The 15739-nt window shown below is 39.0% G+C and overlaps 1 protein-coding gene across 8 annotated transcripts in view; it reads right to left on the bottom strand.

Moving 5' to 3' along the window:
- Positions 1–786: 786 nt before the first annotated feature.
- The window catches only part of PIGN (phosphatidylinositol glycan anchor biosynthesis class N), a 106105-nt gene continuing 91152 nt past the window's right edge, over positions 787–15739 (bottom strand). For 4 of the 8 annotated variants that reach the window (XM_051610780.1, XM_051610781.1, XM_051610778.1 and 1 more), the window contains 6 exons: positions 15577–15632; positions 15029–15104; positions 13655–13728; positions 10783–10825; positions 9116–9168; positions 787–1190 (listed from right to left, as the gene is read on the bottom strand). In XM_051610780.1, the coding sequence (XP_051466740.1) occupies positions 1067–1190; positions 9116–9168; positions 10783–10825; positions 13655–13728; positions 15029–15104; positions 15577–15632 (426 nt within the window). In that variant the 3' untranslated portion in view covers positions 787–1066. Of the gene's footprint in view, positions 1191–9115; positions 9169–10782; positions 10826–13649; positions 13729–15028; positions 15105–15576; positions 15633–15739 lie in introns of those variants that run through there. The other 4 variants (XM_051610784.1, XR_007888633.1, XM_051610783.1 and 1 more) reach the window with 4 other exon arrangements.

The following is a 15739-nucleotide window of genomic DNA, read 5'->3' as shown; positions in this document are numbered from 1 at the left end:
ACAACAGCAGAATCTCTAAGCACCCCAGCTCTTTGCTCTCACTTGTAATCAGTGTACAACCAGGGAATTTGTCTGTGTTTGATTCACAGTGCAGCCATTACCCAGGCTGATGTCTGCAAGTAGGAGCAGAAAGGAAAGGAAAAGTGGAAAGGAAAACAAGGAAAGAAAGGAAAAAAAAGTCTCCATGTGGTATCATTCTACGCAAGCCACAACTCAAGCTGCAGCTTCATGACCTTATTATGCTGATCTAACTCTGGGCTGTCACTGAAGCAATCAGCCCTAACCTTCCTGCTTGCCCTGTCATGAGCTGGACCCAGGAATCTGAATGCTATTTTACAATTCTTTAATCAGGTTGCTTTTGGTTTGGAATAATTACCTGAGCTGGCATACTTCTCAGCTCACCCAAGCACAGGAAGCAGCAGGAGAGCACCATCAGCAGCAGCAGTTCACACTGAGGTTAGCTAAAATGTACTGTTTTCCAAGCAACAGCCTCACAGCATACCAGTCTTAACCTGCCTCAACATATTCTCACATACACATTGACACAGCTTGCAAAAAGCGTAGCCAGTTTCAGAAATATTCAAATGTGTACGCCACATTGGCAACATACAAATCAGTGATCTGCCCAGACTGATTTCATTTATGCTTCAAGATGCTTATGCAAGGCATAAAATGAAGCTAGGATTTTGCAGACTCCCAGTGAGAGTGAGCATGAGAGAGACAAACAGCCAGCAGACAAGTTATAACAACAACAACAAAAAAAAATCCCAAAAGACGGTGGCCTACTTCTTTTAAAAACAGCAACAAAGTCCTTTTTATTTTGAAGAAATTTGTACACTTGAAGAATAAAACTGAGGCTTTTTTAGCCCCAGTAAAGTAAAAATGGCAATCTCTAAATGCAAATTTCAGTCACAGGACAGCATTTAACCTGTATCAGCAGAGTGCTCTAATTCCTGGATGGGATTTTGGCACTCTAGTCCATTAACTTGTGTTTACATTCCAGAGGTGGATGTTGGTTCAGAAGAAGCCTGAGGATGGGAACAAGGCAGGAAGATTTATTGCTTTATCACATGGAATGGTGCTTAGTCCTTCTGGGAAGTTCAAATCTCTTTGTAGTTAGCAGCTGGGCCAGTCCATTCATCAGCATCATAAATATGGTCAATGACATCACCAGCACATAGTGGCTAATGCTGTAAGGAGGAGAGAGATAAAAAGCAGTGAGGAAAAAAAATGCAAATTTGCAGAGTAAAAAAACCAAACCCAACAGATAACCTTCAGAGTATTTTTCTTTCTTTTTAACTAGGCCTAATTATTGGCTTGTATGTAATTTTATTTATGCTTCTCCTGGAAGACAACTATTATAGCAGCACTATCACATAAAAAAAAGGGTGGGACAACATAAAATGTCAGAAATGTCAACAGAAAACACAACTGAGTGTATACAACATAAATAAGAGGTACCGAGTGTATTTTTCATTCAAGTGGGTAATTGAATGTATGTGACTGAAACTATTGCAAAGCTTCCATTTGCCGTGAATTGATAATGCAGAATCTAGGGAGAACTTGCCATCAGGTAAGACAACTCAGATATCTATGTCAGTTGAAGTGTGTAATTTTCTAGAGAACACACTATTCCAGTGATGAGCAGTTTTAAGAAAAACATAACACCACAACTCACTACTTTTCATTCAACATTTCTAAAAACTGCAGAATTCTCTGTTGTGGTAACATAGGGTTTCAAAGAGATTAAATGAGTTCAAGAGTGGCTAATAAACACAATATGAAGATGCAGCTTCTGGGTTAGGAAGTCCTTAAGTCACTAATGATTAAAAGGGTAATGAGCAGAGTGCTTGCTCTCCACTTGCTCAAATTCTAATACTTGATGCTCACTAGTGTTCCAGACAGGGTATTTAAGGTCAGACTGTGAGTTGACCTAGGATATCCAACATTCTGAGTTCAATGCCTGAGTCAAGCTACTGCTAATTAAAACCATTAGCCACTAAGAAGTCCAGTGACATTTCAGGCTAGACTTGCAGATGAAACACTGCTGTGTCTGTGTTCATCACACATCCAGTGCAGCAATTTTTTAATATTTTTTTTTCCTGGGACTACTGAAGATACTGGTGTTCTGACCTGGGAGGTACTCAGATCTCCTGATGCACCCATCTCCACTATTTCAAAGCAGATGGCTCTTCAGGACAAGTATGGTAACTTCAAGCTCAATGAAGTCTGTGTTTAGTCATGAGAAAGGATTGCAAGGAGCTGCTTTAATGACCTGGAATTTCTGCCAGAAGACTCATTTAGTTTGAGAGTTGAGCCACAGAAGAGTAGTAAAGCTCATAATGCCAACACTATCAATCCTCACGACCCCAAGACTGTGACAACCCTGGCACTAGCCTAGCGCAATTTAGCTCTGTGAAGCAGAGAAGTACCAGCTCTTAACAAAGTTGGGCCACTAACCAGTGTGAAATAACAAAAGGAAACCAAAAAGTTCACTAATGAGCAGGAGCTTTTCCACTGCCAGGATACCAGCAACTAAAGGGGCAGTGGTCTGACCAAAGAGGACGAACACTGAAAGCGACTTGGCTCGTACTACGAAATTTTTCTGCTTCTGTAGAGTGCAACTAAACCTTCTCACAAATACCTTGCTCAAAATACATAGTTTTAAGAAATCAGTTGCAAAAATCCACCAGCACAAATGGGCTCAGACTTCAACAAGCATAATCCACCCCAACAACCTGCAGCTTGTGTCTCTGTGAATTCTCACCTGCACACAGTATTGACTAATTGAACAACTCAAAAGTTTAAACTAGCAGACAGGAGACATCTTTCCTACAAGCAGCCCCTCCCTCCAGCTTTAGCTAAGCAGAACAGCACACCTATGAGACCTGCACTGCTGCTCTGTTTCTGTTTGGGGTAACATGTAAGATGACACAGCGAGAGCATGAAGTCAGGCACAAAGCATACTTCCACCTGGTCACTGCACTTTGGACTTCATAGTTCACAGCACATTTACAAGGACTAAGATAACACAACTCCCTCAAGAGCTGCCCTTGGAAGTCCACCTGGATGTATTACAGGCTCAGTTTCAGTTCTCTATGGGAGAGGAAGCTGTCCACTATAAGTCAAACCCTCCTTGCAGTTATCTACATGATGTAACATACCCTTGGGGTCTGTAGGAGCACCACCAGGAACAGAAGCCAGTGTGGCTCTTAAGAGAACAGCCAACCAGGTAAATAGCTGCCTCATGCATTACTGGTAACACCTCAACTTTCCTTCTCACCTGGAACCAGAATTCTAATTTTTCGTGTAAGTAGCAACACCACTCTCCTGGCTTTCAAAGAAAGCTTGAATGAGAAATCTGAAAATCAGAAGCCAAACGAAGACCCTGCGTTTATTCTTACAAACACCTCGAGACAGCCACTTGCTGACATCAGCGTTGTCCTTACACACACATTCCAGTTCCTGTCCACCCCAAAAAGTTTTTCCAGATGTGGGTGCTAATAAACTATTTTGGGAGGCAGACAGAGGTGCTTCCTTAAAGGAAAAAACTCCACAAACTCTGCTTAGCTACCTGTCTGTTGAGGGACTGAGTCCTCCACACTTCTGTAAAGAAGAGTGCACTGCACACACTTCTCCCATGCTATACTGCAAAAGGTTGAAAAGTTATGTTCCTTTATTAAAATATCAGATGTTCAGAGTAATCAAACATATACATATATTATGCCATAGTGAATATTTTAAAACAATTTCAGTCTGTTTGTCCACATAATTACAAACAGCTAGCATCTCTGGGGCTATCAGCAAATGGTACTGAAGTGCCTGCAGGCAGCTGTGCTTGGCAAATTAGTTCTCAGGCTGGGATAATGCTGTAATTAAACAGTCAAAGCAAAACTCTTACAGGTATATGCCACAACAGCAGCAGCAAAACCTTGTTCCCTGTACAACCAAGAAGTGCCCCCTTCTGAAGTTACAGTGAAGTCAGTAATTCTCCAAACAAGCTTCCTTCATCAGAAGTCAAACCTGAGCTAGTAAGAAAAAAGAGCAACATTCTAGTCTCCAGAAAAGGTTACATCTATGTAGGGGAATAGACATTAAACAGGTACATGAGAATAGCATAGTGGGGCACAGTGGGGTAATGCTTATAAAGGATGAGATGGGCAGGGATAGGTAATGGTACAGAAGAGGTAGCTGGTGTAAGGGATCTTGGACGATCTAAAGTAAGCCAGCACTGTTCAATGGAAAGGTGAATGCTGTTATATATTAATCAAGGCTAACAGGTGATAGGAAAATTTTGTATCAGGGAGGAAGCCATCTGTTTCAGTAGCAAGGAGCCAAAAGGAGAATATATGAGGTATTATTATCTCCTGGCTTTTTCTGGTGAAAGCGTACATCTGTGAGAAGTACTAATCAAAGACAAGAAGAATCAAAGATAAGTAAAAAATGGGGGAAGGAGGGGATTCAATCTTGCTCCAAAACATGGCTTTCTCCCAAGGCAGGCTTATTCCTGAGATGGAAGACTTGATTAGAAGCTGGGAAGACAGGAAGATAGAGTAAGTTACCATAGCAATTTAAAAACTAGAAATAAAACAAGAACAAAAACAACTCGTGAAAGGACTTGGAAGAGTAGTCTCCAGAAGAGTTCAAGCATGTTGTCTCTACACAACATGCTACTTTGAACTGTGGGATTGTTCTTAAGCACACACTGAGACCCCAGATTTATATTACGAGTTTTAAGTCTACTGCATTTCCAGCCAGAATCTCACACCCTCTCTCCTGTTCCACACAAAACAAATCATAAAGCACATCACTCCTAGCTCTTGTTTTAGAAACTGTTGGTAAACAGTGTTTTCCTCCAGTTACATAACCTTTGTTTTAGTAGTCAGATCTAGAAGCCCCAGAATTCCAAACCTGAAACTGATTCTCTTATCCTAAAATCTAAAAAGCAATCTCTTGTGCTTTATCTTTGTCCCCTGAACTTTGAAACTGCAGAAGAAAAGCATAGGTTTTATCTCCTTATCTTCCAGCAACTGTTATAAAAAGAGGGAGTGGCACAATATGTGTCTGAAAAAAAATACATTATACTGACATATAAAGAAGCTTTAGGGTTTATCTTGACTATATGAATATACAGGTATTTACAAATTGCATATATGGAATACCTATATAGTAGGTTTTAAATCCTATATCTATCTATAGAGATCTATACATATACATATCCTTTAAGACACAGAGGAATTATTTTAATGACAAGGAAGCTGAAAAGCTAGCTATTCTATTTGTCTCTTACTAAAAAATAAAATATCTGTCAGAAAAAACTTCTCACGATCACATACCATACATTTACACATTAAATTATTAGAAAAACTGCATTATTATTTTTATGAAATGTAATAGTGTATTCTTTTACAGCACATGATGCAATTTAAGCTGACCTCAAGATATACAGGTAGAGGGTAAGGTTAGCAGACTTGAGGAGCTTGTCTAAGTCACTGCTATGAGTTCTGCATTCACTGCAAGATTATTATCCTATTATTATATCAAAACAATGAAAAGCACTCTCTGAAAAACAATTTCACATTGATTCTGGCATGACCATTAAGCAAAAGGGCTTTAAAACTTTCTAAGAAGCCATAAATATTTATGGCAATTGATAATTTACTGAGAGAAGGGAATCAATGGTGCATTGATGATTCACTGAATGTGGTAATACAAGGCACTATGTTGGCTCTCTTATTACTCAGCATTTCATTAATGATGTGGAAAAATGTAAAAAACCAGAAATTTCTTTACATTCAAAGCCAGTACTGAAGTGGCCTGCTGAATTTAATCAGGAGAATAAAGACATCACATTATTACGGTAGATATGAGGCATGGTAAAATGACATGTCATGTGGTTAAGACATGGTAGAAAGAGTTATAAAACCACATCCTGGGCTGCATCAAAAGAAGTGGGGCCAGCAGGTCAAGTGAGGTGATTCTCCCCCTCTACTCCACCCTCGTGAGACCCCACCTGGAGTACTGTGTCTAGTTCTGGAGCCCCCAACACAAGAACGACATGGAATGAGTCCAGAGGAGGGGCACAAAGATTATGAGAGGGCTAGAGCACCTCTCCTGTGAAGATTGGCTGAGAGACTTGGGGTTGTTCAGCCTGGTTCAGCCTGGAGAAGAGAAGGCTCCAGAGAGACCTTTTGGTAGCATTCCAGTACCTGAAGGGCTGCAGGAAAGCTGGGGAGGGACTTTTTACAAGGGCTTGTAGTGAGAGGACAAGGTGGAATGATTTTAAGGTGAAAGAAGGCACATTTAAATTAGGTATTAGAAAGAAATTCTTTACTGTGAGGGTGGTGAGACACTGGAATAGGCTGTCCAAGTAAGCTGTGGTTGCCCCCTCCCTGGAAGTGTTCAAGGCCAGGCTGGATGAGGCTTTGAGCAATCTGATCTAGTGGGAGGTGTTCCTGCCCATGACAGGGGGGTTGTACTTAGATGATCTTTAAGGTCCCTTCCAATCCAAACCACTCTATGATTCTATGAAAAGCTAGGAGTTAGGGGTGAAATAAAAAAAAACAACAACCAACAAACAGGAAATATGTCAGCTCAGTAAACAAACCCTACTTCCAAAGAAGGAAACAAAACATCACTACAAAAAAAGCAGCAGAAGTCTTTTTATCCCAAGGGATTTAAAACCAGCTCTTACACATGAAAATTCTGAGGACTGGTATTGGAAAACCCAAATATTGCCTAATGATGGTTTCCTACTAAATTTGCTCATTCTTAGTAAGAGAGAGGCCATACAAAGCTTTCAAGTGTGGTAATTAGAAAATAAAGAAAAGCTATCACCACAAAAAAAAAAAAGAAGCTAGTATGGGAATATATATAAGAAGCTCTGCAAATACGGCACAAATACCACTGCACTCTGACTGACTTCAGATAAATGAATCTTCAATAGACAGTTAAACTGCTGCTTTTCCACCTGCGATTTCAGTGATGTGGTAACTAGTAATATAAATTTAATAATTATATTTGCACATGCACACACATATCAGTGCCACACAACCAAAAAAAAAAATAATAAAAAAAATGAGAGCAGCTGTCCCTAAGGGTGCTTCTATTCTTTGTTCCATTAAATCGTACACAGGTTTTGTTGAGATACAAACACTTGTGGGGGAAAAAAAAAAAAAGTGTAGCCTTTCCTTAACTGACTCAGCCTTCACAGGAAAATTTTGGCAATGCCTAAAAATGTCAAGTGAGATGGGATATTTTCAGACCTTGCTGTCAAAGCAACAAGAGACAACACTGCAACAGGAATGCCACAGAGCTGTCACTGCAGTTTTAACAGGAGGACAGGAAAAAGCCATGTTAGTATCTCTCTCCCACTGGTTTTGAGAATTGCCCAGAACCCCATGAAGCTCATCTTCCCTTTCAGGAATGAACACAAAAAAAACAAAACAAAAAACAAATCTTCTGCTGTTGCCCACTTAGTTTTGCCAAGCATGAGGATCACACATTAGAAATCTGCTCAGAGTAGAGGGTTCAGGCACCAAAATATTACCCATGCAAGGTTAAAGAAGGACCACTTCAATTCTGTGCCCATGACTTCAACTCTTTTCTTATGCAACCTGGCATTTTTATCTTATGTGCCTATACACACATAAAAAAACATACAGACTATAATAAAATAATGTAGGTGGCAAAGTCAAGTACCCAAAAATGAAGTAATGACAAATTTAAGGCTGCTTGACCATTATGCATTACCATGTTAAAAATTAATCACAAATTATTCTTTTGAAAGGACTTTTTTCATGCTTTCTTTAACGCTCAAAACCCGCACAGAGACAGACTTATAGATGTGCACAACGAGCTCCCCTAAACTCTTTGGGACAAGGTAAACTTCCAGCTGAAATAGATCCAACAATCTATCACTTGTAAATTTCTATGCTATGAAGACCAAGTATCAGAGAGGAAGTTTTTGGGTACTTGCAACAAACTATATTTCTGCTTTGCTAGCTCACAATTAGAAGGTTTCATGCCCAGCAGAACAGAGCTTTTCTGAGTTCTTTAATACCCTTATTAATCCGCATGGGAATTCAAACCAAGGGATGAGGCCAGCTGATTTACCATAAACTGACCATAGCAAGGAAGTGTGACAATAAAGCACCATTTCCACTATTTGATCTAATTGCATCTCATCCCATTAGGAACCTTCAAAAGGGAGCTGCAAGCAGGAATTTGAACAGGCAGAATATGTATGTGCACATGTGTACACACATGCATGAGCTGGAGGGAATGCTGGGGCTCAGCAAAGCACAGAGTAAATGTAGACTACACAAAACATTAACAACAGGTTACCATTCAGCTTCTGTTTAAATAACAGTGTCAACTGATCAGATAGATTGGATTAACAACAACACATTCCCTGCTAAGCTTATTACAACATAGTATCAATTTTCATAACTCCAGGAAGTTAAATCTGAAATGTGTATTCCTTGTATTTGTTATTTCCGGACCATTCACAAATAAGACTGCATGGTTGAAAAGCTACCCCATGATGTATGCTGTGGAGGCTAGTATGGCAATTTCTCTTATTGTAGCTGTGGTTTCTATGCTTAAATGATTTACTCTTCCCCAGCTAGGGGGAGGATGAATGCATGCGTCTTGGTAGCCACCAACATTATTTGCACAAGGTTCATTAATTCATAGGGGATTGTATAGAGAGGCTTAACGAGATTCAAGGCAATTAATGATCTTGATAAATTGTTATTTTAACAGTGATTACAACTAATTAAAGTGCAAAACAGTAATTATTTTTTTGTGTGTGTAATTACTGCTCTTTAGAAATGAAACAAATCCTACTAATTGTATTTCTTGCCATTCTAGATTTATTACTTACTCCACGCTGCTATGGAACAGATATCTCACATTTTAGCTTGGTATATAAATACATGCATATATGTGTACACGTGTGCACTTGCATTTCAAGTGCGAGGAACATCATAGAAGCATTTGATTAGGGAGAGTAATTGAAAAAAAATTACAAGAGTTCTGAGTAGATAAACATCAACACTAAGCTATGGGACTTTTAAAAATGAAATGGAGTTTTAAAAAAATAATACTGTACCTTGTTCCAATATCCAGCCAGCTTCCATGATCTTTAACCAAAAAGAAAAAATGCTAAGAAATAAAATAACTTTGATTACTACATCAGCATTGCACAATTTGAAACACAAAATGAACCCCCATGTTTTCAGGCTGTTTACTCCAAGTTTATAATTCTTCAAGTAGAACAAGGACAAAACCTTCCCAGGAATGCTCATTTAGACCAAAGTAAATAGTCTAGGAGCCAGAAATAGATTTAACATGGTATCAAACAAACAGCTAAAGACGAACGAAGTTCTGTTAAGCTGGGCTTGCAAGAAACAGATTACCACCAGGGAACTTTTTTCAATATGAAAAGCTAAGCCACATTATTGCTTGACATAATGGCATCCCAAATAATGTCTAGTGCTAACGAGAAGCTGTATATTTCATGGAATTCTGCCACAAATTTATATGGGCAACTCTTGCAGTTTCCCACCTGTAAAATGGGAATAAAGTTGGAAGACAGCAAATATCTACTAGTGAATCCCCCAAACTCTGCCTGGCCATATTGATTCAAGACCACAAACCAGTTATCTCTTTCGTTGTTTTGTTTTCTTTCCTTGCCAGTTTTTCATTTCTTGATATACATACAGCTCCTGCATATCAAACCTTTTTGGCAATATTTTTTTATACACCAAGTCCATATTTGCCAACTGCTTTAAAACAGTTAAACCAAAATAGAAGAATATGTGAGAGATAAGACCTGGATACACTGGGGCTTGTTGCACACCAGTCCATGCCTGCACTCCTCTTTTGGTATAGTTACATTGGTTTTTTTGGTGAAATGCTATGAGTGTGGCTAACTGGTATTTTAATATTTACCCTGTGGAAGTTATCAAAAATCAGATTATTCACACAGATATATTTGAAACTACACAAAACTGTGCCTTCTCCTTTTTCCTCTCTATAGAAAAATTAGTCATTATTTCATGTTTTACTCATTGTTTTTCCTATCAGGTGAGATCCACAGATCACACTGTACAAGGAAATCACATCAGGAATGCTTATTCCAAAGGGGCAACAGAAACCAGCATGTACAAAGCGAGAACACCAGCTCTATGTGCTGCTGTGGAGAGGTTTCTGTTTATCTTGTGATTTGCTGGGTTGAAGACAGCTCGAGGATGCAAAGCAAACATACTTTTAACCTGTAAAATTTATGTCAGGATGTTGTTCAGCTTTGAGTTGTTTTAGCTACTGTGGTTGCTGGACACAAGTTTTCCAAAGACAGCATTTCCTAACAGCTTATTACAAAGGCATAAAGTGTCTTTTTGAATGTTGCTGATCTCCTGGATTCTGACAACTCTAACATTTATTCTTTTCCTCTCTTTTTCAAGGGAAGGTGATGGGGTGAGTAAAAGGTTTAAAATTCCTGAAACATTAATTAAATCCTGCACACAGCTAAAAGAAATATTCTTAATTCAACTCTATGAATTTTATTGGAAAACACATGAAAAACTCAGAATGTTAACTTATTCCTTCATTTTTGTCTCGTATTATTATAAGAAGATTGCTTCTTCAGAAGCATTATTTACATTGAATTCAAAGAGCAATGACTGGACGAGTTTTATCTCTAAATTATGCTAGAATTTCAACCCAATTCACTGGGTGAATTCTTGATCTCATCTGAGAGAATGTGCAACAACTTACCAAAGCCATGATGTCTGAAATCACAAGAACAATGAGGAAAAGGCTGCAAAGAGAGAGGAAAAAAGAAGAAGAAGAAAAAAAAGAAGCAGACCATCAACCTTTCAATCTTCATTCATGGCTACAGATGTTACAAAGCTTATTAAAACCTCCATAAAAATAATATACGATTTCTTGCACTTGCCTTTCAATCACTCAGATACATTTCAATTTCTTAGAGAACTGCTAAAATATATGGCTAGAACATCCAGCATTTGTCATCCCACCCTGCTTGAAAAAGATTATTTTACATTAACAGTTCCAATTTTGCAACAGAGAAACCTAACATGAGTCATTTACTAGAGAACAAGAGCATCTTTCAAAGAGCACCTGCCCATTCCTGGTGCAGGGAGCTCCTGTGCTGGTTAGGCCAAAAAAAGCTGAGTTAGACACTTCTCGATGGACTCAAGAGTAAGCGAAGCTCTTTGGCATAGGCAGGCAGATACACCCTCCAATCAGTCCCATCCTGACAACCACCCTGGTGGGTAGGAGGTTGCCAAAGGAGGTGACCACCCTGCTTCCAGGTCTCTGGGTGCACTGCACGGGGAATGCCCAACATTTTGGTGGCATGCTCCCAAACCCATGAGCCTCTCTGTCAGGCAGCAGGTTATTCCTGGAAAGCAGGCTGCAGCCACTAAAAGGAACCAGAAATGAGCATGCAGAGCTATTTTTTTCCCCCCATTAACCTAATCTTCTCTTCATTAAACTATATAAATCTTAAGTTACATTAAAGCAATTGCTATAACCAGTTAAAACTGGTTTCTAAGTTAATGACACTGAAGCAATGTTGCAAACAGCAAACCCATTAACAGAAAAGTCTTTAACTAGAATATAGTTAATTTTTCAGTACTGCCATCATAAATTCACAAAGCCTTTTTGGGAAATGCTGTAGCATTGCACAAGCACGTACTGGGGGAACACCATACCCATACCCATGCCTCCTGATGAGAAAGTTTCTGATATTGCCTGCATCAGCTCTGCTTCGTTAGTAAATAAAGAAGCAGCAAACCGACTATAGTCAGTTGAATTACCTCTCAGATGCACTGAAAGGCTTCTCTCCACTTACCTATGGCTCAGATAGGATGGGACATTGTTGTAGAGCCTAGCAGGCACTCACTCAGCTAGAGGGCTGTTCTCACAGATAAGCTCCAAAAACATATTCTGACAGAACATTCCCCACAAACAGCAAAAAATTAAAGTACATATTTAATCTGTTAGCAGGGAGTTTAGAAGCAATCTGTCAAAATCACAAAAATCTACTTTTTGCCCTTCTGAACTGCAGGAAGCCTTTCACAACAGAAGGATACACTAATTTTAGAGCCTGTTTATACACTTAAAAGATGAGATTGTCCCCTGTGATGGTGTAATTTATCTAGTGGGGGCAACAAGAGCAATCAAGAGCGCAGCAAAGACTTTGGGATGCACTGACAATCAGAGCACCACCTCTCCAGGGATCCTGGGCACACAGCTTGGTTTTTTTACCTTGTTTCCAGGCTGAAGCTGTGACAGTATCACTGCGATTGTTACCTGAGCACAGTGAAATGAAGCCAGCCCAAACATCAGCTGGAGTTACAACCATGGCCTCATAAAGCAGCACAGACATACTCTGTCCCCTGGATTAGGACACTGATACCATTTCCCCTCTTACACACAGATGCACATTCCATAAAAGCTTGCAATATCACTGGTGCTGCCCAGGCAAGAATTCATAAGTAAGGAAATGCTGACCTTTATGATGCTTGAACCCTAGAAATGTAAACTACTAGCTAGTCTTCTGAGCAACCTTGATTCCTCAGTGCAGCTCTGCTTCTGTATAAGCTGTAGTGAGGAGGAAAAATGTCCTTCCTGGGGAATCCAGAGACAGCCTAAGTATGCTACATGCACAGCTAAAGCAGAGAAGGTAAATGGGACAGTGAGGCTTGTGCTTCACCTCCAACAAGAAGTCAGATTTCAGGTTGCCATGTCCCTCCTTAGTACCGGGTGGCATTGTGTAAGGAGACAACAGGCAGGATGAGAAAAAAACAAAGGCAGAGTGCACCACACTACGCAAGGGCAGCTTCCTCCGGCTCAGCTGAGCAATATATAGGACAGAGTCCTTATGGTCCCTCTGCCGTTGCCCAGTGAGACTTCTGGTCAACCCCACACAACAGCCCACGGTGACAAACTCAAAACCATGTGGCTGACAGCAACCTCCTCCATCTCAGCACCACTCATAATCCCACATGATGAGCAGAGGATTCAGTCATGTGCACCAGCTGCGCTGGAAGGGGTAAGAAGGTTTATCAGTTGAAAAAATTAAAATCTTGAGACGGTGAAAATAGTGAGCCTAGTTCAAGTCCCAGATACAGCATTTTGTGAGGCTGGGCACCCATCCCACATTCTCTCTGACAAGTCTTTAGAGATGGAGAGCAGCATACAGCCTTCTTTTTTTAAAATGCTATTCGTGGTGAGATCAGTGCTAGAAAGCTGTAAATTGGTTACATTATAAATGGGTTGTTTTTAAAATATTGGACTATGGGCAGAGACACAATAAAAAAAATAATTAGGCTTTAAATTCTCCTCATTTTTCTACATTATGGGTAAAAGTGCTCCTTCTTTGTACTGTCAACAAAGAATATTAAATACTTGATTGTTCAAGGCAGAGCCAACACTTCCATTTATATTAATTTATCTCTAAGAGAAGAATTCCTGAGCTTGCAAAATCACTGAACAAATATCCAAACCATAACAACAAATAAGAATAAAAATGTTATATATTTATTTTATTTGGATTGAGATTTGACCATTCCGAATTCTTGAAACCCTTAGTAATGCAGAAATGTAGCACTTACTGTACCTCTTAGAAGACAGTTGCGTTGTGACTTGCACAGCTTCAAAAGCACATGACACCAGAACAAATGGGATTACAACCTGTTTAAAACACAAGCCATATTTTGGTTTACAGCCATATTTACAAAACAACCTGGTAGGCTGTGAAAACATTTTCCTTCTTTTGAAGTTATCACAGAATGCGTATGTTACAAAAAACAAAATATTGGCAAGAAAGGGTAGAACTCATTTTGCAGGAAGCATGATTAGTAAATTAATAAAAAAACCCATCCGTGATCATAGCTGAACTGCAGTGAAATAAGCCATGAAGAAATATGGAAAACTACAATTAAAACACATTAATGATCCTCATTTCATTTATCCATTTTAGCACTGATGATTAATACTTCAATAAGTCTAGAAGACAGAACCATTCAGATCCAATATCTCATGTGACAGGCTGCACAGCTCTAAGTCTAATAGGACGATCTCATCTCAACCACAAAAACAGTTGAATACAGAATGTATTTAGTAAGGCACGGATCACACTGCCCCCCAAAAGCCAAGTCAAGCAAATGTAAACAGTTTAGTCAATTAAAAAAAAACCCAAACAAGTTAGAAATACGAATATTGCCTTCTACTCTTCCCAAAGTTGGCTTGTAATTCTTTAGTAGTGTAAATGCATTGCTAAAACCTGTTCTATTGCATCTAGAAGGTTTGCAGGACCTATGTCCTGCAGTGTAACATGCAGGAGACCTGTAACTTAAGTCTGCTTTCTCTGGGACAGAAGCAGCAGAACGGCAGAGGCAGAAAATACTGCTTACTTTTAGCAATAACCCATACATTTCATGTCTCCCTGTTTGCCTCTTAACCCCTTTGGCAGCTCCTTTACTCAAATATTAGAAAAGAGCTCCCACACTATGCCTGCAAACAGGAAGCACAATCCAATCTTTTATAGACCAATTAAAAGTATAAAAAATGTTAACTGTAAAATGACAGTCTAATCAGTAGAGTATTCAATGCCTGTACTTAATGTAATGTAGATAGAGCTAATAAAAAAATATATCCTCAAAGTTTCTGTAGATATTATATTATAGAGAAAGCTTATAATTTCTTACATAGTTTAAGTCTTTTCAACATTTAAAATTACCATTTTAATACAATAAACGTATCTAGTGCAATTAAATTATACTTTCACATACTTTAGCTTCTCTCTTTTGGGAAACTGAAGGATTTGTGTCTCTAGAAACACTACAAAAGCTGAAAGCTTCACACATGGTTAAGAAAGCTAATGAAGCTCAAATACATAAATACGTTTTTGTGAACCGCAAAGTAACAACCCTGTAAAGGATATTTATTAAGCATTTCTTTGAGAAAATTTCACTGAGGTAAGATTACTAACCTTCAACACAAGCAAGCCTCCCATCATGAAAGGACTGAACACAGTCAAGAAGCAGTAGACAGAAGCAGGATCAAAACTAGAGAAACATGAAAAAAACATTACAACATAACTCTGAGATGGCATTTACCATTAAAAACCTGAGCATTTAGTTACTCCTGTAACACAGGAGCATAAATATTTTTAAACAAGGCTTCCAACTTTCTCTGCTCTTGCTGAAATATTCAATTAGCAAGGACAGCCTACCTCACTTTCCTTCCTCTACAATTTTGCGTTTGCTCCTGTTTTTCAAGGTGCCATGTTGTTGTTGAGCAGCCAAGCTCTCTCTGCTCACACTTCTGAAGGAAACTGAGTCAACTTTGTAACCAACAAGCCCAGGCTCTCAGAGAATATGTTAGAGAGAGCAGAGACAAAATATATAGTTATCATTATCCTCCCAGCTATTGCTTTAATTCTGCTGCCCTGATTTTGCTAACCAAATATATATTTAGTACTCTAACTGAAGAAGAACTTTTTGTACCATGTATCACAGATCAATGAATAAAATTTACCTGTTAACAGAAGCTATGTTTCCAGTGCCAAAAAAGGCTGTCACTATGAAAAAAACCTAGATATATTTAAGGAAAATACACCACAGAAATGGCTGCAATGGAACAAAACCAGCATTTCCCCCTTTTATTTCCAATTAACTTTCAAAATCCTAACCTGAAACTA

The sequence above is a fragment of the Apus apus genome, chromosome 2 (genome assembly GCF_020740795.1).
Source record: "Apus apus isolate bApuApu2 chromosome 2, bApuApu2.pri.cur, whole genome shotgun sequence".
Taxonomy (NCBI): Eukaryota; Metazoa; Chordata; class Aves; order Apodiformes; family Apodidae; genus Apus; species Apus apus.
This window is presented reverse-complemented; position numbering and strand designations above follow the sequence as displayed.